General features: G+C 34.3%; 1 protein-coding gene across 9 annotated transcripts in view; it reads right to left on the bottom strand.

Moving 5' to 3' along the window:
* The window catches only part of LOC105196036 (voltage-dependent calcium channel type A subunit alpha-1), a 37,483-nt gene extending 13,566 nt beyond the window's left edge, over window positions 1-23,917 (bottom strand). Inside the window, exons 1-20 of one of the 9 annotated variants that reach the window (XM_039455482.1) lie at window positions 23,739-23,917; window positions 16,383-16,543; window positions 14,540-14,659; window positions 13,691-14,088; window positions 12,487-12,599; window positions 11,057-11,212; window positions 10,592-10,812; window positions 9,059-9,162; window positions 8,760-8,875; window positions 8,273-8,332; window positions 7,498-7,599; window positions 6,718-6,930; window positions 6,062-6,489; window positions 5,559-5,845; window positions 4,898-5,002; window positions 4,074-4,631; window positions 2,839-3,184; window positions 2,262-2,426; window positions 1,933-2,043; window positions 1,173-1,256 (exon numbers count right to left, since the gene is read on the bottom strand). In XM_039455482.1, the coding sequence (XP_039311416.1) occupies window positions 1,173-1,256; window positions 1,933-2,043; window positions 2,262-2,426; window positions 2,839-3,184; window positions 4,074-4,631; window positions 4,898-5,002; window positions 5,559-5,845; window positions 6,062-6,489; window positions 6,718-6,930; window positions 7,498-7,599; window positions 8,273-8,332; window positions 8,760-8,875; window positions 9,059-9,162; window positions 10,592-10,812; window positions 11,057-11,212; window positions 12,487-12,599; window positions 13,691-14,070 (3,549 nt within the window). In that variant the 5' untranslated portion in view covers window positions 14,071-14,088; window positions 14,540-14,659; window positions 16,383-16,543; window positions 23,739-23,917. The other 8 variants (XM_039455480.1, XM_039455479.1, XM_039455485.1 and 5 more) reach the window with 8 other exon arrangements.
* Between the last annotated feature and the right edge of the window lie 382 nt (window positions 23,918-24,299).

Raw genomic sequence — 24,299 nt, 5'->3', positions numbered from 1 at the left:
ACACATATTATCGGCTAAATCGCTACATCAGTGGAATAAAAAAATAACCAATATCACTATGTGATTTGGAAGAAACTTTTGAGCAATACCCTATATGGTATTTGCTTCTTTTTTCTATCTCCAAACTACAGCTGACATTAGTTAATCTAAGTCACAAGAATGTCGATACAGAAAGAAATATTTCTATGATAATACAAAGAATGGATAGGATTGGTGTCAGGAACGTGTTCATGTAAACGTACATGTAGTTGTTTATCTACATGTAGTTGTTTTAACTCTATATCTGTGTAAAATGTTGTGCAAATGTAGCGAGGTACAGTGTGATATATGTAGCGTATGAATGCACAGTATGAAGCTATAATAGTAGAAAATGCAGAGGTGTTCAAGGTACTTCGGTTGTCGTAATTTATCTGCTAGCTCATTATACGGGCTTTGCATGGCGAATCAAGTAAGCAGCAAAAGAGTTAAACGAAAGACAAAAACGCATCAAGCAGTACTGCCACGGCAATTAAGGATCACTAAAGATGCATGTTCTAACGAAAAGCACATTCCGACAAATTCGTTTCAAACGATCGACAAATGATAATTAATCTGGCATGTTGAAACAGTTGCAGTGATATGATGAATTTCCAGCCCTATATTGCCAAGAATAAAAAATCTTGTCTTGCAATGAATAGTACATAAAAAAAAAATTTTGATATAATAAATTCTAGCGTATATAAATCTTCAACTCTTAATCTTCGGTATCATCACCTCTCAATACATTAATACATTAATTCTGTTTTGGAAATAATTAAAGATCTATTATAAATATAACTAAAATAAAATTTTTTCAGTAAAAATGTTTGCAGTTAGTATTTTTCTAGTTAGTATCGGTAGATCTCTCATACATATGCATCAAAATATAAAATATTTTATCAGGGTCGTTTACACTATGAACCTTCATTTGCGTCAACATACAAGATTAATTCTGACATTTGGCGAGATTTTATTGGAATGATTTCTCATCAGAACAAGCAACTATCATAATCACAGACTAGTCTCAGATTTCTTGGAAGGTTCCCGATTGCATGTGCATATATCTGGAAGATTTCTATTACAAATTTTAGTAGCTAAAACGCAATTAACACGCTTACATTATCTTTTTCATTACTTTCCGGTGCTTTACGTACATCGTATGCATTTGCGAGAGCGTCTATGATGCTGCCGATCACCGTGATGAAATCGAAGGTGTTCCAAGCGTCCTTGTAGTAGTTCTACTCGCGGGAACAGTCGAAAAAAGTTGATTAGTAAAATGATTTTATCATTCCCGATTTGGTATGCACTTCTACTAGTCGAAGCTCGCTAAATGGCTTCGAGACATTTTCTGTCGCAACAGATACAAATCAAATCTCTAATTATCGTTACACGATTTTGTACATGAACAGTGTCAGAATCGAGGTCAAGATACCATGAAGCGTAAGAAAAGCTGCGAAAAAGAATTTAATTTAAATAATTAATTTAAAAAGTATGTATATTTGATGGATAAAACAGATGTTTATTAATTTTTAATGTTCTCATAATCTCTTATACAAAATTATTAATAAACATCTCTTAGATTTCATATTTCTGTTTCGTGAATGTAAACGAAAATTTATATAAAAGATATGTTCAAATATAATTTTTTTTTTAAACTCTTCTGATATTTTTTATCAACATATATATTAACATATATAAATTTATTGTTTTACTTATTGTCGTCTTTTTGATATTTTGTAATTTTCTTATCCCTCATCGCGTCTTGACCTGTGTACTAGTAGATATTAATACGTGAGGGGTCATGTTTTTCACGATTCGATTTGGCGAGAGTCTCGAATTAAATTTTAGAATATTTTATTCAGAATATATTGAGAGCTTGATGAAAAGGGATGTTTAGCGGTATGTGGAGCCTACCTTCACGCCAAATGCTGCGATCTTCAGTATGCACTCGACAGAGAACAGCCCCGTGAAGCCGATGTTTAGGTAGTTCAGTGTTTTCTTGTACGGATCGCTTTGTCCATGGTACTGTAATGCATATACTAACAAACATACAGTCGAACAAACAAACATATATACGTACAAGTCTAAGTTGCGTGTTTTTGTGTGCTAATCTACATTTAATTTCGTCAGTTTTTATTATTCGTGTTTCCTACATCGGAGCTGATCGAGGAGAAAAATTGATAATCTGATTAACGAGTCTCTCTAAAGAAATCGTAAGGTAAAAGTAAGATCGTGACACTTACCTTCATCATAAGCAATAATGTGTTCAATACGATGAGTAGCATGATAAAATATTCGAATATCGGAGATACGACTATGTTCCAAATTCTATATTTTACGGTATTTCGTTTCTTCGGTATATACCTCTCAAGCGGACGAGCTTGTATCGTAAAGTCGATACATGATTTCTGAAAGATTAACACGATTATTAATATCTGTCAATGATACTTATTGTTAGTAAAATTTTATACAATTGTATGCGTTTTCCAAAATGTGGGAAAGAAAAAAATTAAAACTAAGAAGACAATCGAAAAAAGTTAATTAGTAAAATGATTTTATCATTCTCGACACAACAAAAATTTATATACACACTTGGAGGAATTTACGATTAAAAAAATTTGTTTACACTTAGAAATAATTATTTTATTAATGCACATTGATTTCAGAAATTTAAGTAATATGATCTTCATTGTTAAAACGGTTAAAATTTTAATACATATAGTTACTTCATATTCTTCTTATGCAAGGATTTTAAAACAACTACAGTGAAATATGAAGCTAATATAAAATTAATTCGAGTGGAAAAATAAGGGACATTACCTGATTCTTATCAATTCCACCATCCTGTAGTTCAGCTTCTCCTTGGTCCTGAAACGTGATGATGATCAAGGCCACGAAGATATTGACGAAGAAGAATGGGAATACGATGAAGTAGACGATGTAGAAAATGGACGTTTCGATACGAAAGTTCCGGATGGGGCCATGATTCCTGGTCGTGGCTGCCATTGAGTTCTGCAGGATCAGCGGCCAGCCTTCGCCGGTTTGGACGGCGAACAGCGTCAGCATGGCCATCAACACGTTGTCGTAATGAAAGTCTTGCTGTTTCCATTCCCGTTTTTCGAACTTTGGTAACAGTTTATCCTTGTCGAAAATCATGTAATTACCCCTGTCGCAAAAATGAATTTGGTCTCCATTCCATTTGTAAAAGTATAATTTGAGAATAGATATGCAACAAAGAATTTTTTTTTAGCTTTTGCTTTGTTTGCTTTTTTTAATTTTTATTTATATCGCTTGTTTCCGCTTATATAATAAAGATCTCCTGTAGACATCCTACACTATAGAATATTCTAAGGATGTTCTAAGGATTCCTAAAAGAACCTTTGGCTCGTATGCTGTCTGGGATTATCGAGATCATTGTTCACTTTGATTAAATGTAGCGTTTCCCTCTAATATAAAGTTTTCCAAATTTGTATGAATCGTGACCCATTTATTAAAATATTCACGATTCGTTTAGTTTTAGTGAATATGATAAGATGTTGTGTAAATTTATTGTTTGTGTTACTATTTATCTGTATTACTTTAATCTTCTTACTTTTTAATTTAAAATATACAATTTCTTTTATACATAATGTAGGAATAAACAAAAATTAACGAAACTGACTGAGATTTAAATTGAAAATTCTTTTGTCTCACTTTTAGCACTTAGCGTGCTACATCACTGCTTCATTATTTATTCTGGTAATTATTCCGATAATTTATGAGTACTTAATAATTGGCTCAATGATTCTTTCCATTTTCCATTTTCCACAATAATTTCTTATTTCTCATTTCTTTTTGGTGACAGTTTTGACAACATCAAAATCATTTTCGTGCGCAAAGAATTTGATGATTATAATTTATTTCGAAATTTTGATTTTTACCACTGTCGTGAAAAATTTGTTGCATCCTATGCTTTGGAAATCCCTGCTTTAATATATTTATGTATGTTTTCTTTGAAATATTTTCTTTTTCGAAGTATGTAGAATCAAAAAGACTAAATTAAATGATATACTCACTTGCAATCGTTATCCGTATACTTGCTCTCGTCGGTGCAGTAGCAGAACTTGCCGCTGAACAGTTGCACTCCGATCACAGCGAATATGAATTGAAATAGTAAGTACACTACCAAAATGTTAATGACATTTTTGAGACTGTTCACCACGCAATCGAACACCGCCTTAAGCTTCGGCACACGCTTTATTGTTTTAAGAGGCCTGAGCACTCGCAGCACTCGCAGTGACTTCATAGTCGAGAGATTGTCGCCAGCTGCGGTGCCGGACATGGCAAATGACACTAGGGCGCATATCACTACGACCGCGTCCATAACGTTCCAAAACTCGCGCAAATACGAGCCCGGGTGCAGTATGATGCCAAGGTCGATAATCTTCAGCACCATCTCGACGGTGAAGACACCAGTAAACACGTGATCGAGGCTGTCGAGGATCTTGTTTCTATCCGCATTCTCGTCAACGGGATCCTCGGCGGCCAACGCGATGCTCGACAACGTTATCACCACCATTATGAAGAAGTCGAAGTACCGAAGGTTTACGACCCAATGGGCGGCTCTTCTTATGCTGCAATTAGAAAGTCTCGTTATTATTCTCATGAGAAACAATCTTGTTGAGATAAAAAAACATAATACACGTCATAGAATATTAAAATACAATTCAGAAAATATCAAAGTAAAGAGATAATAAATAGACCATACGATCGCTAATATAAAAATAAATCAGATGTCTGCTGCGCTTTTTGATTCATGTGCAAGTATTATATGATAATATTCATTGAGGTGTTCAATATTCTTGGAGAATTGCAGAGCGATTAGATTATTATTACTTACGGATTTGTAGAGGACAGTATAAACATGGAGGAGTATGGCAGCATTGGTTTTGGTCCCGTATCGTCTTCATCCTTCCTCTTCTCTTCGGATGTCTGGGTTTCATCTCTGAAAAAGACGAGATGTCGTTCCCCACTTTGCATCTCTCCGTCGACAATGCTTTTTATATTTTTTAATCTACATCTGGGTATTATTGAGCTTTCATTAAATAATTACGAATAATTACTAATAATCAATAATCATTCCGTTTTGATCATTGGCTTGATTAATCCTGTGAAAATTCAAGATTTGTATAAAATCACAAAATTTATATCAAAGTTCCTGCGAAAGGTCCGATTTTATCTTACACAGATCGCGACCAGAAACTCTAGAAATTTAAAAGAGCCGACTTCTTGCAAATTTTATCAGCGCGTCTCCTAAATTATTCTTAGCTGCAGAATGTCGAAAATTTTTTTCTGTTACTCAGAATACGTGAAAATATTATTTCGATTACAATATAGAAAATCTTCCACAAAAAAAGGACATTTTTCTGCATACAAATGCATATTTAACATAAAAAAATAATGATTCGCTGTGATTTACATATTATTTGCTACAAGTACAAAACGTTAAGAAGAGATGAAAATTTCCTATGGTAATATGATAAAAGGGAAGAAAAACCTACAGATTTGAACTGGTTTCATCCTTCGGCGCGCCACCGGGCGCCTGCAGCGACTCGATCTCCTTCTCGAGCTCCTGCAACTGCTTCTCCCTGTCCTCCTCCTGCTGTTCCTCCTCGGCGGCGCTCAACTCTTGCGCATTCGCGAGATTGTCGACGGCGATAGCCAAGAAGACGTTCAGCAGGGTGTAGTTACCGAAAAGCGTGAGTATAATGAAGTAGAGCGAATAGATTATGCCCTGCGATTCGATACCCTTGTACATGACTTCGTTCCAGTCTTCTCCAGTCAGGATCTGTCAATATCATTATTATCAATTATTATATCAACGAATATTCTTCATTCTCAAAGGAAGTATATACGATACAATATAAAATTGGTCAAAGAATCCAGCACAATTTATATAATATAGCAAAAGATTCATCTTCTCTTACGATATTTCCAGTTTTAAGATCCAGATTGAATATTTATATATTAGAATCGTATAGTAATAATAATCGGCTGTACTCACTTGGAAAACAGTGATTAGCGCGATGGGGAAGGTGTTGAAATTAGTGGCTGGCGTGCCCCCCTCGAAATTGAACTGGCCGCCGAATAGCTGCATACCGAGCAGCGCGAATATGAGGATGAAGAGGAAGAGCAAGAAGAGAAGGGAAATGATGCTGCGCATCGAGCTTAGCAGCGATATCACGAGGTTCCTCAGACTCTTCCAGTATTTGGTGACTTTAAAAATTCTTAAAAGTCTAAGAGCACGTAGGACGGAGAGGCCGAAAGATTCATCGTAAAAGTAGGACCAGATCTCCTCGAAGATCGAGGCTGAGATGACGATGCAATCAAAGCGATTAAAGCTTGATTCAAAGTACGTGCGAGGACTGATCGCGTAGATTTTTATGAACATCTCCAGTATGAAGAGAGCTAGGAACACATAATCTCCGTAGCCTGTGAATAAAAAAAAAATATTTAAAATAGGACTCAAAGAGATTTGATCTTCTCAGACAATCAACAATCAGTTTTTGTTATCAATCAAAATTTTTCAGATTTTAACGGGTTAACTGTTGAGGTGTCCTTTAGTAAATTCTTTAGTTTGATTAACAAAATTTTTACATGTTACGTAAGTTTTTAAATGGAGTAGCAATTAAATTTATATTTAAATTCTACGAAACTCACTGAGGAAATTGTCGAGCCATATTGGTTGGCCGTGATGCTCAACGGCCGCGAAGGCGGTGTTAAAGAACACAAGAATGATGACAAACCAATAAAACGCCTGCGACTTGACGACACTACGTATCCAAAACCTGAATCTTTTTTCGACTCGCCAGAACTGTAGGCACGTGCCCTTCTTCTTCAACCTTGACTTGAAGGAAAAGAATCTTGAGGACCCTGCAAAGTATAAAATACTTCTTTAGCATAAAATACAATCGGGCTATTCAGAACATATTACAAGCTAGTCGATTATTAATTGAACAGTATTGTATGTAATTTTATTTTAACGTAAATTACATAAATTTTTGTTTGACTATAGAATTTTTTTTATACTATGTTTACAGTACGTGTCGTGCTACTTGCTAAGAAATGAAATTTGCTAAGCTACTTTTGCGATTAAGATTTCAAGGATCTAAATTATATAAATTTCATATTTCATGACTAACAAGAATGTAATATTAACTAATTTAACAACTTTAATTTTCGTAAATATAATTTTTTAAATATCACTGAATTTACTTTTTACTGTTTTTTATCGCTTTAGATTAAATCGTTGGTTGATATAACATAGGTTCTGACTACTAAGAAATTGTGTAAACCCTTACTACTTGTACTCGGTCTCGATTTCACAAGTTCGTTCGAATATTCTGAAGAAGAATTATCAACTTGAAATATAAAAGAGGGGAACAAGAAAAAGAGAATACTTGGCACAACTGGACATCGAATTGGCAAAATACAACTCACCATCGTCTTGGCTGTCCTCGCCTTCTTCCTCTTCGGTATCGGTACTCTTGCTCTTGCCGAGATCCTTTAGTTTTTTCTTTTTTGCCGCTGCTTTTTTTCTTACTACGTACAACAAAGAGACAGATTAAATTAGCCAACCTTCTTTATAAGTAACGACCTAATTAATTATTTATTAAACATGTAAATTTCACGTCAGACTGAAAAGTAGATAGAAATATGAAAGAATCGTATTTACGAAATGGATTATACATTGCGATGTATTTTATTTTGTGAACTAATTTGCTCATGAATTCTATTATTATTATTATTATTATTATTATGAATTATATTTCTTTAATCTGAATAAAATTGCATGTAAATATTGATTATAGATCACGAAACTTTTTAGAATTCCATAAAATACTAATACTTAAAATTTGTATGCGTGTATTGCACAGAGAAAGAGGTAGCTTGTCATGTGTCAAAAGCGAAATTTAAATTAATAATTGCCAATGCCACGAAACCAGCGCGTTATTACATAAAGTTAAATAAAATTACGAAACTTGAGAATGCTTTGTCTCAGAATACGGCATCTAATGCATTTCTGACGAAGAAAAAAATTAAAATCCATTTAACTGCATTGAAAGAAACGCGAGTGAAAGTGCACTCTGAGTATTCGAAGCACTCTGTATAAATATGTACGAGCACGTTTTGGAGATACAGCTCGCTTCAAAAATCTTTTTAACTTTATGAAAGTGAATATTCATGACATCGATATGTGTTACGTTATATGGACCTTTTAATATGTGCATTTTTTCCTCTTCTGTAGTTCTCTCTTCGGTGAGAATCATCTCCTCTGAAAAGTAAACATTATGTACTAACAATAATTGATATTACGTTATATTTTTATATAATATACACGTAGAAGAAGCAGTTCATGCAGAGTTTAGCTTACGCAGTGAGTCGTCACTTTTGCACAGTGTTACACAAAATAAGTGAATTAAAATAGATCGAATATAGATATGTTTGAGAGATTTAATATTTAATTGCTGACATCACCAAATTAGATAGAAGTTGTATAGAATATACAATATAGTTATTAAACAGTTTCTTTTCTGCCAATTTTTAATTTACTTTTGAGACATTGTTCCACACACAATGGCTCTATTATTTTTTTTTATAATATTGTTTTTGAAAACGAGATTTTTTTTCAGTTTTCGTAAACCGCATTTCTATTTAATCCTTTTTAATTTACGTGTTTCTTCCATGATAATTGGTCTAACCTGCTTTGCATATCCAATTGAGGTAACAATTCAGTTCGCGTTCAAGCTGTTGCTGCCTTCGTAACTTTAGGAAGGTCTGCCGGTTCTCCACCTTCTCTTTCTCCCTCGCAAACTCTCTACAAGCGTGATACAAATGAAATAGTAGCTCACTCAGGAGCATAAAAGCTGAGTTTAGTGAAGAATTTTATTCTGAAGAAATAGACCTCGCGATCTTGACCGAATTGGAGACACAATTGTCGCCCCAGAAATTATCTCTGGGTGGAAAGGCCGCGCGATTCTCTCAGAAGCGATATACTCACCCGCTCAAGACACCGAGAACTAAGTTCAGCATGAAGAATGACCCGATAATGATCAATGGTATAAAGTACATCCAGTTAAATGCACTGCCAAGAGCGTCATTCATCTGCAAATATTCAGATCAGAATCAATATGAGCGAAGCAACGTTGCGTGGAACATATGCACCGGTTATACAGCGTGTTTATTAATTAATGGCAAAGGAACGTTATATGCGACACAGAGGCACTGGCACTGGAAATCTCGATTTGCCAAACACAACGCAATAAATGTGATCTGCCGAAGGGTCGAATTTATTTATCGTTTTTATTTATTTATTCGATAATATTCATTTTTCTTCGCAAAGAAGTTTATTGACATGAAGGAAAGATTTTATCTAAAAAAATATAACAAATTGGAAACTCGACGATCACATTTACAAAGCAACATTGACTTTGCAGAACTTTAGTATTGCTGAAAGAAAGAGAATAAAATGAGAGAAACATATCATTTTTGTTTAAATTGATCTCAGACTACTCGTTACATCCTTCTATTTACTACTTACTGTTTCAGAGAAGAACCTACAGGTTTTCAAATACTTAACTCCACACTGTTGCAAAGATCGAAGATTTTTTTGAGATCTCAATAAACAAATAACAATTAGTGATCATGTTACAGCCGATGGAGTTATATCAAAGGATTTCGAGGTCATCTATTGCTTATATATTGAAATATAACAGTAAAATATTTGAAAATACCTCTCCTTCGTGATCCATCGACTGAATATTAACTCTTTCGTGATCAGCGAGAAAAATAAGTTTATTAGTAATTCTTCAAAACGCATTTAGCTTCATTTAGCGCTAAAAGACAAAAAAAAAACATTTACTCAGTTCTATTTTTGAGAATTTAATTCTGTCATGAAAGGGTCAAGCACAAAAAATGCAATTAACATCAAATATTGAAACATCAAAAAAGAGGGCCGGTATTGACAGTGTTATACTGAGCAAGGTAAACATATACGTCAGTGTTAGCTGTATCCGCAAGGCATTCTTTAATCCGAAAGCCGACATATTCGGCTAAAGCTGAACGCAGAAAAAATGCGAACATACAATAAGTATATCGAAGTAAAGATTAGTCAACATTAATTGCGAAAGAGCAAGAGACACTTAGAAGCGGCTGGAAGAAAATACACGTGCTGTGTTTGGTAACACGATATCCTTTCTCTTCCAGAAGGGGATGATTTGACGAGAAAATGAATTATAGTTTTGTACAAAAATGAAATACTAAAATCATGAAGTGGGTGATAAGGGATTGACGAAATATTTGCGGAACCCAGAGATTTGAGAATGTTCGCTATCGTACCTTTCGTAAAACGATATTGCGTATAGGGCAAATCATGCGCGATAACAAGAGAGCGATATTTTAACAGAGAGAAAAAGGAAAGAGAACGAGTGAAAAAAAGAGAGAAGCAAAGATAGAAAAAGATATACGATAAAAGACAGGATGAGAACGAGAGGAAAGAACTTTTTAACACTGAAGAACATATTTCTTGCTTTACCCAGTACAATATGGCAGTCCAGCCCTCCATAGTGATACATTGGAAAACGGTGAGCATGGCTAATCCGATATTATCGAAGCTGGTGATGCCCGAGTTTGGTCCCTCCCAGTGATCCATGCATATCGATTTGTTCGGAGTGCACGTATGAGCCTCGCCTAAGGTATTATTTTTCATGCCGAAGGTACAAGGTCTCGCCAGCTCGCCCTCCTTTTCGATCACACCTGCAACGTCCAACATTGTAAAACATCTCAGAAACGTTAATGTCAGGGGTGCCTGAGGCGCCCAAAGTTAGAAATATGTATTTTTAAAGTAATTATTAATGTAAATTATATTGTCGTACATTTTAAGGTTTTTGCAGGTTTTTCTTTATAAGTAAAGTGTAAATAAAATAAGACAAATAATATTGTAAGCAATTTGTTGGACGATAATTTCTAGAAGATTGTCTGAACCTTCTAATACACTTACTGGTGTCTTCTATCATGTAACACGCTTTATGCAGGACTCCTGAATAAAACTCGAGGCCAATGATGGCGAATATTACTATGGCAAAGAGTACCAGCAAGCCGATCTGCAGAAGCGGTGCCATCGCCTTGATGATAGACATGAGTACCACCTGAAGACCTGTTCGCAAAAAAAATCAGCGAAAAGTAATTAGGCCCAACTACCATTCCTACGGATTGACATGGAATTTTATGCTCCAATCTTGTGCTTATTATTGTTGCTCGAAAAATTGCCCGAAAAATTACACGTGATTCTTTTATTAAGTGTAAAATCAATATTTGTGAAGAGACTAATTTCTCGTAAAAAAAAAATAATACAATAACATAATCTGTCTCTTGTTATAGCAGTTATAATAACAATTTAGTATTTTACAACAAGTACTAACAGGTCACCATCTGATTTTATAAATACTCTTACAGAAGTTATTTTAGATTTTATAAACATATCAACTCGAAATTAATTTAAAATCTTAAATTGAAAATTTTTAATTATTTAAAAAATAATTAATTTAAATAACATGTACATTTAATTCGAAGTGATTCTACGCCTAAGGATTTAGGATACCCTTGCATCTAAATACAAAACATTGAGTTCTGAGTAGTACCTATCTGGGCAATACTGCTAACGATAAAAACGATTGATCTAATTCGAAGAAAGCGTTCTACAAGCGACAAATAAATATATTTGCGACTAATTCTGATCTACTTGACTTCATATATCTATCAATTTACTCCTTGTCAAATCTATATAACTATTATTCGAAAAATAAGATATATTCTTGACGGCACATCGTATTCGATCTTCGAGGCACCCAAATTTCAGATCAGACATAATAAAGTTTTGAGTTGTAAGCATCCATTATTTATTATTGAGTAAATTTTTTCGAGCAACGAGATTGCGTTTTTATCGCACATTTAACGCTAAATAATCATCTGAAAGAAACATCTCATATTTAAAATATTTTTTTGACTAATATTTCTATTATTCAGTGCGCATACGTAACAGTAAAAGAATAAAAGAAAAGATAAAATGGAACAATGTTAAGTGTGCTCTTAGCTCGCACTCACGTCTTTGCCTAGTACTGCTTAATATGTACATACTCAACAATAATTTAATCAATCGAGTGCAATTCAAAAAATGTACGATTTATTTAAATTTTAAATAACTTTTTAGAGATAATTTTAGATAAGAAACAATTATCCACGTTAGATTCGAGGTGTAAAACACGCGCTCATCAATATTTCGTGCGCTATTTACGACGGTCTTGCGAGACCTCGCTTACATCGGGGCTCTTTTGGCAACGCGAGACTCTTTTGGATTTTCTCGAGCCGGGCATAGCCTCGAGTCCCAGAAATCTAATCGCTTTCCAATTTGTACTCTGATGCGCTACTCACTCGGTATGCCGGAGACAAGTTTGAGCGGTCGCAACACGCGTATCGCACGCAACGTGCGCAGATCCATATTCGGGGTGTAATCCGGGATGTAATCCGAGAGCGCCGTGATGACCCTGTCCCAAAAATACATATACCCCGCCACACTTTACTACTTACTACTCTATTAGACTCATGCTACTCTTAAGTACTACGTCCACTAGATGGTTAATTATCGTTCTTTCTAATTCAAGGAGATAATGCTATAGAGACGATCAGATGGAATTTTTGTACGTAGAAGATTAAAAAACCCTAGAATTAAATCTCGAAAGACCGCAAAATGGATATAAATGACTGTAACAGTATCTCTGTTCATGATGAATTCCAAATGGATCTTATAATTTAACAAGAAAGTTTAATATTTAATTTAAAATGTGTAAAAAAACATTTTTTTTAAATTGGCAAGAGATTAAGAAAAATGAAGAGTTTTATTTTTTGTACTGTAATTAAGTAAATTAATATACCTATTTTTTTAGATTTTGTAGATTCTTCAACATATAAATTTCAATTTAAAAAGAAATTATAAAATTTGCGACTCCTCATTTCTTTATTTTAATATAATTAATTGTAAAGAAACGTTATTAAAATATCGATATGCAAAAACAATTTTATGCCATAAATATTGGTTTGCAATAATAATTTTAAATTATACAAATTATTAATATTGTGAATAGTAGATATTCAAGATATATACTATATCTAAAGGAATGTACTTTTCTCTACTTTATCGATCTTAATGCTCAAAAATAAACGATCTGACAGAATAAGGTAATGTTTTAGTGAAAAGAGCGCCACGAAGGAGTAGGATCGTCGTATAGGTGTGTAATCTAGGTATCTATGTACGTACGTACACTCTCTAGACTATGAAAAATACTGTATATCTAGAAGAATGTGAAACGTCGGAACGATAGTAATAATGGCTATATTATAATCACATCTAAACTCGCGGGTAACGCTATTAAAACAAGAAGTAACTAAAGATAGTTAATCGCTAAATATAGGCATTACATTGTGGGCCGATTACGTCTGTGTGTGTGTGTGTTTTCGAGAACACATAAAATGTATCAAGATCGCTGATAGAAAATTCGGGAAGAAACGAGAAGAAAGGACAAGGAGAAGTGAAGACAAAGGGGAAGACTTTACTCACAAGTGAACGTTCGATTCTCACCCGATCACTACGACGAAGAAGTCCATGATGTTCCAGATGTTGCGCAGGTAGGCACCGCGGTGAAGAATGAAGCCGAGGGTGAGGATCTTGAGACTCGCCTCGACGCAGAAGATCCCGAGGAAGTAGAACTCGGTATCCTCGAGCTTCAGTGCGAGTACGGTCTTGTCCTGCTTCGGCAGGTGCTCGTCGAGGGCGAGGACCACGCAATTGGCGATGATAGTGAGCAAAATGGTATATTCGAAAGGTGGCCACTCGATGATGAAGCGCGTGTACCTCCGTATGCAATTATCCTCTGAGAGGATAAATAATGCTTTGGTGTCTTTGTCGACTCCCTTATCACCCTTTTTTCCCTTTTTACCCTTATCCCGGCCTGGCGCCATGTCCACCAAACCAAGTACCTGAAAGCGTCAATATTCTATTCAAAAACCTGTTTGCATCTTGAAAACGTAACGGAATAGCTGGCTAATGCATAGAAAAAACGATTTTACTGAAGTACTGAAAAATTTGATTGGAAAATTATTCGTGTGAGAACGTAAAATAAACTGAGATTTAAATAAGTGATATATAATACAATTTACTAAACATTAACGCTTGACAACACACTTTTTAATCAATTTAGCTTTATATTTGATAGTTTTTATCTTTAGTCGAGTTTTCAATAATTCACGTTTATTTAATATGTATTTCCGAGATTTTATATAATTTTTTAATTGGCGACAAAACTTCTAAACTCGACCAAAGCCATCGAAATAAATTGTTCTTCCAAGTAAGAATCAATAACGAAAATCACGATATTTTGTATCGAGGCTAACAGAGACGAGAATTAATAAATCGACAATTGTCACTTACCTCCTCTTCGAAACTGGTTTAGTCACCGAGGCCACTCCTCAATCCGGCCAATCTCGACCTTCTCCCGTAATGCGGCTCGCGTATCCAGGGTCCTTTTGTGCCGCCTCTTGCGCTGCCAACCTGAAACAGACAGAGGGATGAAAGGGGTCAGTGGCTGGCTGCACATCGCAGCAATCTCCTGATCGGGATTACTCGCGTGACACAGGTCAAATAACGATGATTAACCGTAAATCGTACCAGGTTTTCTACAAGCGAAACAATTGCCTGCGGATTGATTCTACCTCGGATGAGAATAATCTAATGACGCTTTAATCTGAGATAGAGGGATGAAAGTATGCGATCTACGGTTTATCGATAAGCTAAATATAATTTAAAAGTGTCTATATCTAAAAAAGTGGATAAATGGAAAAATGTTAATTATTCGTTTAAAATCATATTTTTAATAAACTGGCATGTCCACTAAAATATAATTGCAAAGTGCTCTATTTAAGGTAAGATTAAAACATTATTAGTGAAGAAGATGGTATTATGGGCATACATTTATATTTTATTCAGTAACTTTATTAGTAATGAATATTTTATATTTAAACTTTAACTACTATATTTGTTAAAGTGTTATTTAATAGATTCTAGATTTATCATGAATTCAGATAGCCAAGCCTGCAGAAGCAGATTTCGCGCAGAGCGTGCTATCAACTTTTGATAATAGAATGGCAACAAATTGCATACAGTGTCTGTACTATCAGATGCTGCCGATAAACTGACATAAAAAATATGACAAAGCCTGCTAACACGCTATGCCAGCAAATTGGCGGAAGAAATCAAACTGTCTGCTGACTTAATCTGATGGCAGAGTGGCGGCAGAAATCGAGCAAAGCTTATAAACATAATTTGATAACAAATTGGCAGCCGAAATTGAGCAGTATATCATTGTAATCATTTAAATTGACATGCACTTAAATATCCGTTGAATATCTAATCAGCAGACAATGTTTTTTAAACATTTAAAAAAACATTTAAAAACATTGTCTGCTGGTTGGGTAGAGTATGACCCATATATGTCATATATATGTTATAGGGATCAAAAAGAGAAAGTTAGATAATTATTTATATTTAAAATAGCCCTGGTAAAATTTTTTGTCATGAAATTTCTTATAATTTCTCATATTAACAATTTGTAAGTAATAATATGAATTATGAAAAGTTCTTTAGATTTTTTAATATTTTCTCATATTTTTCTCTGAAACATAAAACATATCTGATAATATCTCAGAACGACACTATGAGAAATTATATGAAAAAAATTTTACAGATTTTCTAATACTTTCTCATATTTTTCCCGGAATAACAAGGAATGAAAAAAAACTCATAATTTCTTAAAATAATTTTGAGAAATTATGAGAAATTCTTCAGATTTTATTATATTTTTTTCCTGAAAACATGAAAAAAAGAAAAGAAAAAAAATAGAAATTACCAGATAAAGCAGTGGAATTTCTGAAAAAAGTGAACGATACCGTCGTGGTGAAGAAATATCGGAAAGCAAGGTAAAAGTTAATTTGTTAAGGCTTCGTCAAGACGAGATGTCTATTATAATCTTACTAATATCTCCGAAATCTATCTTATCAATAGAATAAATTCAAAAAAAGAACTTAAAGCGAAAGCTTTAGAAGAGAAAGCAAAGTGTAAAGAGGAGAGGGCACTAAAAAGCGAGCGTAAGAAAGAGAAGAAACAAGAATTTAGTCGCTTTAGCTACATAATATGAAATAATGGAACAAATCGTGAAATCTTGAGTGCGAAGATCTCAAGCCCATTCCTGAAGCTATCATTATTAAATATAACATACCAAATGAAAAGTTCGGGGACTTCGCCTTGATAACGGAATTCCTTGAATTTTTCAACGAAGAACTGGGGGTGTCCGTCTACTTTCCGGGTGGTTTTAATTTGGAATTCGTGGAGAAGGCATTATTGACCAAAGAAGCGTTCGGTCCCTGGAGTGATCTTTCACTGTCAAATATATTTAAATATCAAGCTGGAGAGGAATGAAATTGATGCGCAGGCGCCTACTACTTTATTAAACAACACTAGTGCTATGAAGACGCATCGTCAATGGCAAAAACTATTAAACTCGTTACGCTAGATAGTGCTCAATTTATCAGGGATGTAAATTATCGGAACTTACATTGAATCATGTAACCCTGAGTGAGATTTGAAGGACGTATAAGCGAAGCCGCTTCGAAATTGCGATTTTCTCAAAAGGGTATGCGTAATTTATTAATAATTAGTTTTCCACTTTTTTTCTTTAAATTTTTATAAAGACTTTAAAGAAATATTTTGAAAAAATGTTAGATACAAATGGATCAAAAAATTAGAAAGATATTTATAAATAAGTGGAAAAGAATGGGTTAATATATTTTCTATATAAAAAATATTGTTTGTTATTGGTTATAGAAATTTTGAACCAGCGCTTCGTTTGAGATTACATGAAACCTATCTTTTGCAATTGTTGGGGTAATTGTACCAAGTTAATTGTATCAAAAAAGAATTAAAATTGTTCCTGCTTGCTGAACAAAAGAAAGAAAGAGAAGAGAGAGAGAGAGAGAGAGAGAGAGAGAGAAATGGTGCGAGAACGTAAGAAGGAAGACTTGAGAAAAATGATCCGAAACCGAAAAAGATTACACGTGATAATTATGAGGAAGAAAAGCAAAACGAGCATGAAAATAAACTGAAGGAACTGCAGCAAGAGATGATAAGATGATAATTTATTTAGGTGCAGATAGAGTTTTCAGGAAGCTTATAAAATTTGACTCCCAGAGAGTTCATAAATATTGCTGAACTCTTGAGAAACTTACAAAATTCGGTAAAATAATCTCCCAGGGAGTTCATTTCGCTGAGCTGGAATACCTGTAAGATTTTTATTACAATACAAATTATGTTGAAATTTGAAAATATCTTTATTCAGCATTTTTCATGTTGAATCCCATTGAGAAGATAATACCTTTTTAATGTTTCTTCTGAATGTTTATTTTTCGTAAAAACAATATTTATTTTATATTAATTAAATATTTACATTACAATACATTTGCCTTGAACGTATTGGAGCGCATTAAAGTGAATTGGAGTGTGTTGGAGCATGAGACGCGAACAAACCTATAGAGGTCCGTGCACGATTTAAATGGGCATTCAAATGGCTACGTAATAGCACGCAGTGCGCGATTTCTGCTGCCAATGTGTCATCAAATTATGTTTGCAAGCTCTGTTCGATTTCTGCTGCAAATCTGTCATCAGGTAATGTTCGCAGGGTCTGCTCGATTTCTGCTCTCGATTTGTTGTCGACCCAAGGAGCACAAAATTACAAGAAAGTTTTTACAACTCCATAAAACGTTCGTACATTTTACATATTGAAAAATTATATGACTAAAATGTTAATGTCGATTATATAACTATTTGTAGTTTTTATAATGCTTACACGGCTATAAAAATTATACATAAAAATTAAGTGATTATATTTATTTTAAGATTTTGTAACGTCTGTATGACACTTATTATGTGTTAGCCGTTTTATATAAACGTTTTATCGACCTTACTATTTGCACTTTTGAGTTGCAGTACAATTATAAGAAAAGTTACAAAGTTTTAAAGAAAGTTGTATAAACATTTCTATAACTGTGCCACTAGACTGTGCTCCTTGGGAAGTTATGTCGGCAGGTCCTGCTCAGTTTCTATCGCCAATCATAACATGTCAGCAGGTTTTGCTGACAAATCCTGAGCTTAATGCGGACACGGCTATGGATCTGTTGTCATCCGATTGAATTTGCTGCCACTTTGCGCGCATTTTGCTATCGGGAGAAATATTTATTACTTAGGACGTGATTTATAAAAAAAGAAAAAAAATGCGACTACACTGCGTAATAAAGAGAAACAGGTCAATACGAGCCACCACCAAAAATAAATAAAAAAAAATTGATTTTGTTTAAAATATACATAGTATTTTGTTACAAAACTACATTTTGTTAAGAGAAATTGTTGGAAAGACCTGCAAAAGTAAATGCTGACTTACTTCAATTAGAAGATAGATCACAAACTGCCAGAAGAACAGTTTTTACACAAAAACCGTCTAGACTTTTGAACTTTTAACTATGGAAAAAAATAAGATATTGTAAAATGTATATATTTACACATACTCCTTTCACATAGAAATTGACATCCAGTGGACGTCAATTTTTGTCTATCCAGTATAATACTAGTAAACCAAAGCGCAGCGAATAAGGCACAAGACTTATGATCCTGAAATTCCAGGTTCAAAACTTATAAGTAGTAAGACAGCTGGCAAAGCAAGTAAACAATATAATAAAAATGTAATAAATAAGGATTAATTATTAAAAATGTGTCGTAAATTTATTAAAATGTGCTATAACAAAAAATAATCTGAAACAAAAAAATTTTTGCTTTATAATGACATACTAGCAGACATCCATTGAAGATCAAATGGACGTCCACTGGAAGTTATTTGAACCCTCTATTAATAATCCAACACCATCAATAGAGGCTTCATAAATCCTCTATTAACTATCCATGTGACGTCGGTTTGTCATCCACTAAGGCTCCACGAACCCTTTATCAATGATTCACATAACGTCTAATGAACATCTATGAAGAGGTCTAATGATAAAGATTGCTTTGACGCAATGGAGCTTGCGGAGAGGAGAGTGATCCTGATGCTTTCTAATTGAAGTAACGAGCACGAGCTACAAAACATAGGCTGCTTTCCTTTTAATGAACACAGTCGACACGTCGTTCTACCTTCGTTACTTATTGAATACCAGAAAAGGATAGTATGATGCTCGTGTCGAATGTGTTCACTAAAAGGAAAGCAGCTGCAGTTAGTCGAGCATTTCAGGCAAGTGGCATGACAGAAAGTATCTGTTCCCGTGGAATATACCTGGAGCAAAATAAATTTATTCTTTAAGAGTTTCTCTAAGAGAAGATTTATGAAAGAATACTAATTTTATCTTGACCCTACTCGTCGAGGATTGCGCAGAGTAAGAGAGCTTATCGATTTGTTATATTATTCGTCAGTAATCCGCTCCGTTAATTATGCACATTTCTAATGAGAGGTGAATATCTTTAGCGGACGTCGGTACAGTAATATGAATTTATGCATAAGAGATAGCACCAAGTGTGTTAAACTGAAATGATAGATCGAATAAGAAATATGATCCTTAAGAATGTTTTGGTCGCAAATACCCGAATTTTGGTCCACAAACTAATTTCAAAGAAGAAAACAATGAAAAATGTGATTTGTAATGATTTTTGCACGAATATTTATTATACTTATTATGTGTAAAAATTTCGATTTGATTAGTAATGCTATTTCCTCATCAAATTTGACAAATAAGTATAATATAATGTTAGTATATAAATATATAAATTATTGTTATATTAGCACATGAATATATATACCATATAATTATATTATTAATATATTGGTATATATGAAACACAACATTAGTATAAGTACTAGCTACAAAACGCGATTTTATAGGACATAAGAATCAAGAGTAAACAAATAATTAAATGACTTTTAAATCAATAAGCGAAGTGTGCTCCAATTTTACGCATACTCAAACGGAGTACTAGAATGTTCTACGAAATTGATATATTCTTGGTTATGTTTTGAGATGTGACCCATACATCTCTGATCACAATAGTAGCAGAAAAAAAAGATCTAATCAAAAGTCTAATAAGAGGAAGCATTAAATATAGCTTTAAGTACAAAGCTTACATTCGATAAATTAATGACATAAACGCTGCAATGTCTATTCCCAAATTGGTCACAATGTTACTGCCGTGCAATTATTAATTGAGGTATTTGTGATGCTATTTATCTACTCGCGTAGAAAATTGCAGAAGATGACACGTTACGAGGGTGATCGTTACGCGAGAACCGGCTCCTCTGCGACGACAACAACTAAAATCCTAGCTACCAACCCCATGATGGCCGCCGTCGCGGCGCCCAGCCGGCGTCGTCGGCGCCTCCACCCCGCAGCAGCGAGACCCGGGCATCCCCCGACACGCGGGGGAGGATGGCGTCAGAACGTTGCGGAACGGCGTCAAGGGAACGTTACAGCGGGAAGCAGGCGTCCCCAGTGACGTCACGTCAGCGTCATTTTATCCAGTGACGTCAACGACGACGACGACGACGACGACGACGATGACGACGCCGATGACGACGCCGATGACGACGACGACCACGAGGACGACGACAACGACGATGATAACTACCGTCTACGTAGCCATCTTTGGCTCTCCTCACCTCGTACTTGTATGGCGCACGTGTGACCGATGTGTCGCCACGTCGTGGGCGTTTGCATTGTGGCTTCAAGGAGGTACAGTGCTGGACAGAATAGTTGCAACGCTTTTTTTTCGATGGGTTTCGGAATGTAGCCAGTTCACCGAGCGATTGAACATAATTGGTTCTTACTTGTGGATCCAGAGAATTAGGTCCACCGCTCGATGAGCAAGGCTGCGTTCCAAAACCAATTGAGAAAAACTGTTGCAAGTATTCTGTCCACCACTGAATGTTGCCATCCGCAAACGTAGATAAATTAACTCTTTACCTTTTACGACGTCTCGCGCGACACTAAACACCGTTTGCTTCCTTCTACTCGTTATTTATTTAATATAGCAGCAAAAGATAGTAATTTTTGTTGCAAAAATCATTATAAATCCAATTTTTTAGTTTTGTCTTTGCAGCTAATTTCAGAGTCAAAATTCGGGCATCTGCGATCAAAATTTGTTGTTGATTAAAAAAAAAAGAAAGAATAAATCTTTGGAGAAACCATCGATTTTTTAATAAATTCAGTTTTGACGCATAAGTTTGTATGTAAATTTGTGCATTCAAATATTTCAAATTAATGAAAATAAATTACGATTAATGAGTTGCATAATGTAGTCCAAATTATTTGCTAATAACCAAATGAAATTTACACGAATAGATATATTTTAATTAAATTATATATTGTATATTTTAACGAAACTACGTATTGGTAAATCCGACGTAAATACTTGGAAAAATTTAATAAAATAAATAATTAACTTATTTGAATTTTAATTCTAACATAATTACCCAAACAACACCGAGTCGACTGTTAGTTGGCTGTCGGCCGGCAGAAGGAGTATAAAGTCGACTTCAAAGTCGACTAAATGCCAACTTATTGTCGACTAAAAGTCGACAAATGACCCGACAATAGTTGGCTAAAAGTCAACCTATAACAGTCGATTTTAAGTCGACTTTATGGCGAGTATTAGCCGACATTTTTTTCTCTCCCGAGAATAGTCGACTTTAAGAGTTGAGTGAAAAAAATCGACTATTGGTCGACAAACAGTCATTCGTGCTGTGTGGGTACTTATTAACAAACATAATAAAATAGAAGATTAAATTTAAATATAATTTATAATAACGTTAAGCATAAGTTTCACTTCATTTATTTACTTAAATTTTTCTGATCTTAAATTTTTTCAAATCTTTTTAAATGGAACAAGCCGTTTTGTCACTCATCAAATAATGAACTTTCTGACAACTTCGGAAAAGTATTTTTCGATTGAGACTTCAACATTTCGCAAAGTAATGCACTTCTTGCAGCTGCACGAAAGAGAATATGAAAAAACTCACGGGCAATTTGGCAGCAAAAGAAAGAGCTTCGATGTTTTCGTGAGCAACGGCCGAGCAAATATTTGCGTCAATTCTGATCGTAAATTGCGACGATCAGAAAAATCGCAGCCAGTCGCGCTTAGATCGTTTTTTTGATTAATCGGTTGCCATGTCACAAACGGACGATTCGAAGATTCACCACAATCACATCAAAGCCAATGATCAAATCGCGATATTGAGCAACATTTTTACAATTATGGAATGCGTTTCAGCATTGCCAAAGTTTTACTTAATTTTTTTAATGAAAAATTAATTAGAAATTACAGAATTATATGTAAGTAGTAAATGTGTGCAAAGATTTTTAAATGATTTTTTAAAATTCTCAATAAGTTTGAAAAAATACACTTTTCTTTTATTTTTGTAGGTTACATAAAATAAATATTGTGATTTTATATTTTTAACACTGTCGATGGGCCGTAAAAAATCCATAGAGCTGCAGGTTGCATATCGTTGATTTATACAATAAATATAAATACGATTTATGTATAATACAATACGAATATTATAACAAAAATACTTTGATAGAAATTTCTAAATGATTGTTATATAAATAATTATTTTAAAAATTTAGCAAAAGGGTCAACAATTTATGATAAAATTATGAATTTTTATTTTCTTTGTAAAGAAAAGATTCAAACATCGAAAAACAGGATGTAGTAGCATCTATAAAAAATGGCGCTAATATACAAGAACATTGAACGAGAAAACCCGGAGAAAATTTATTTGGAACGAGATTTATTCCTGCGAAAATTAGTCAAAGACAACGACGTGGAAATCGAGGAAAACACGGCGGCGCGACTCACGTAAGAATAAACTCAGTGTCGCGTTGGCAAGTTCTCAAATCGTGATCCTTCCTTAAAGTACACGAAGAAGTTGCGTGACAGTGAGAGTATGTGTGAGGGAGTCGCAACACCGGCATTGAGGGGTTGAAGGCGCATGTCTGATGGAGGAGATATAAACGGAGAGGGGAACATGCCATAAATGTATGCGAATGCCTGGCGCCTACATGAGCGTCTCTATGAAACACTTGATGATTTTAACCTTGGAGCCCTGAAGGAAATAATAGAAACATAAAATTATTTTATTTACAATCATTTCGATAGAATATCACGATAGAAGAGAAAATATATAAAATAATAAAATTGAGTATCGAACAGAGAGATTGAAATGATATGAATACAATAAATAAATAAAAAAGTGCTATTTTTTACTCGAAGCAGATTTTGGTGCTTAATAATATATTTATACCAATTATGAAATATACTTTTCAGTTTTATAACTGCGTTCTAAGTTCAACAACCACATCGACAGTTTTATAACTGTCGATATGGTCGTTGGACTTAAAACTTAACTATAAACTGAAGTTAAAAAGTATTATTTTAAATTAATTTTAATTATTAGATCTGATACTGATACTACAAGTATCTCAAAAGAACTGATTGCAAAAAATATCAGCCCGCCAGGGTTCCAAAAATAATATATAAATACCTTTAAATATGCCGAAAAACAATTTAATCCTTCGGTAGTTCGGCATGGTCAGAGATGTCCTTAAATGATGATAAATTAAACACTAAATATCAGTTTTCTTGAAAAGAAAGAATAAAAAGAGTGAACAAAGGTATAGCAGCGAGAGATCCGACATCCGCGACGTCTGACTCGACACTGATGCTACCACTGGACCGCACCCGCAAGCAGTAGATGCGGCTATCCGTTTCAACTACATCTCGAGCACATCTCGTGAATCACGAACCGGGATTTTCTACTGAATCAAAGACCAGAAATAGATACTCCTTTCTTCTATAAAGAATCTCATGCCTAGAGTAATGATTGATTTTAATTCATATAATATGTTGAAGGGGACGAACTCTCGTAAATCAAGAATTGCGTGTCATTATATCAATCGGTGCGTTATAATTGGCGTATTATATTGCTCCACGTAGAAAAAATGTTTGCACAACATCAGAATATCAATTAAAACGTACTAGTTGTTCTACAAATTTAGCAGTGTACACCCCATGATGATAGGTATCAATGAACGGCTGGCACATG

The sequence above is a fragment of the Solenopsis invicta genome, chromosome 12 (genome assembly GCF_016802725.1).
Source record: "Solenopsis invicta isolate M01_SB chromosome 12, UNIL_Sinv_3.0, whole genome shotgun sequence".
In the NCBI taxonomy this organism is placed as follows: Eukaryota; Metazoa; Arthropoda; class Insecta; order Hymenoptera; family Formicidae; genus Solenopsis; species Solenopsis invicta.
The sequence above is the reverse complement of the archived record's forward strand: the minus strand, read 5'-3'. Positions and strand labels throughout refer to the sequence as shown.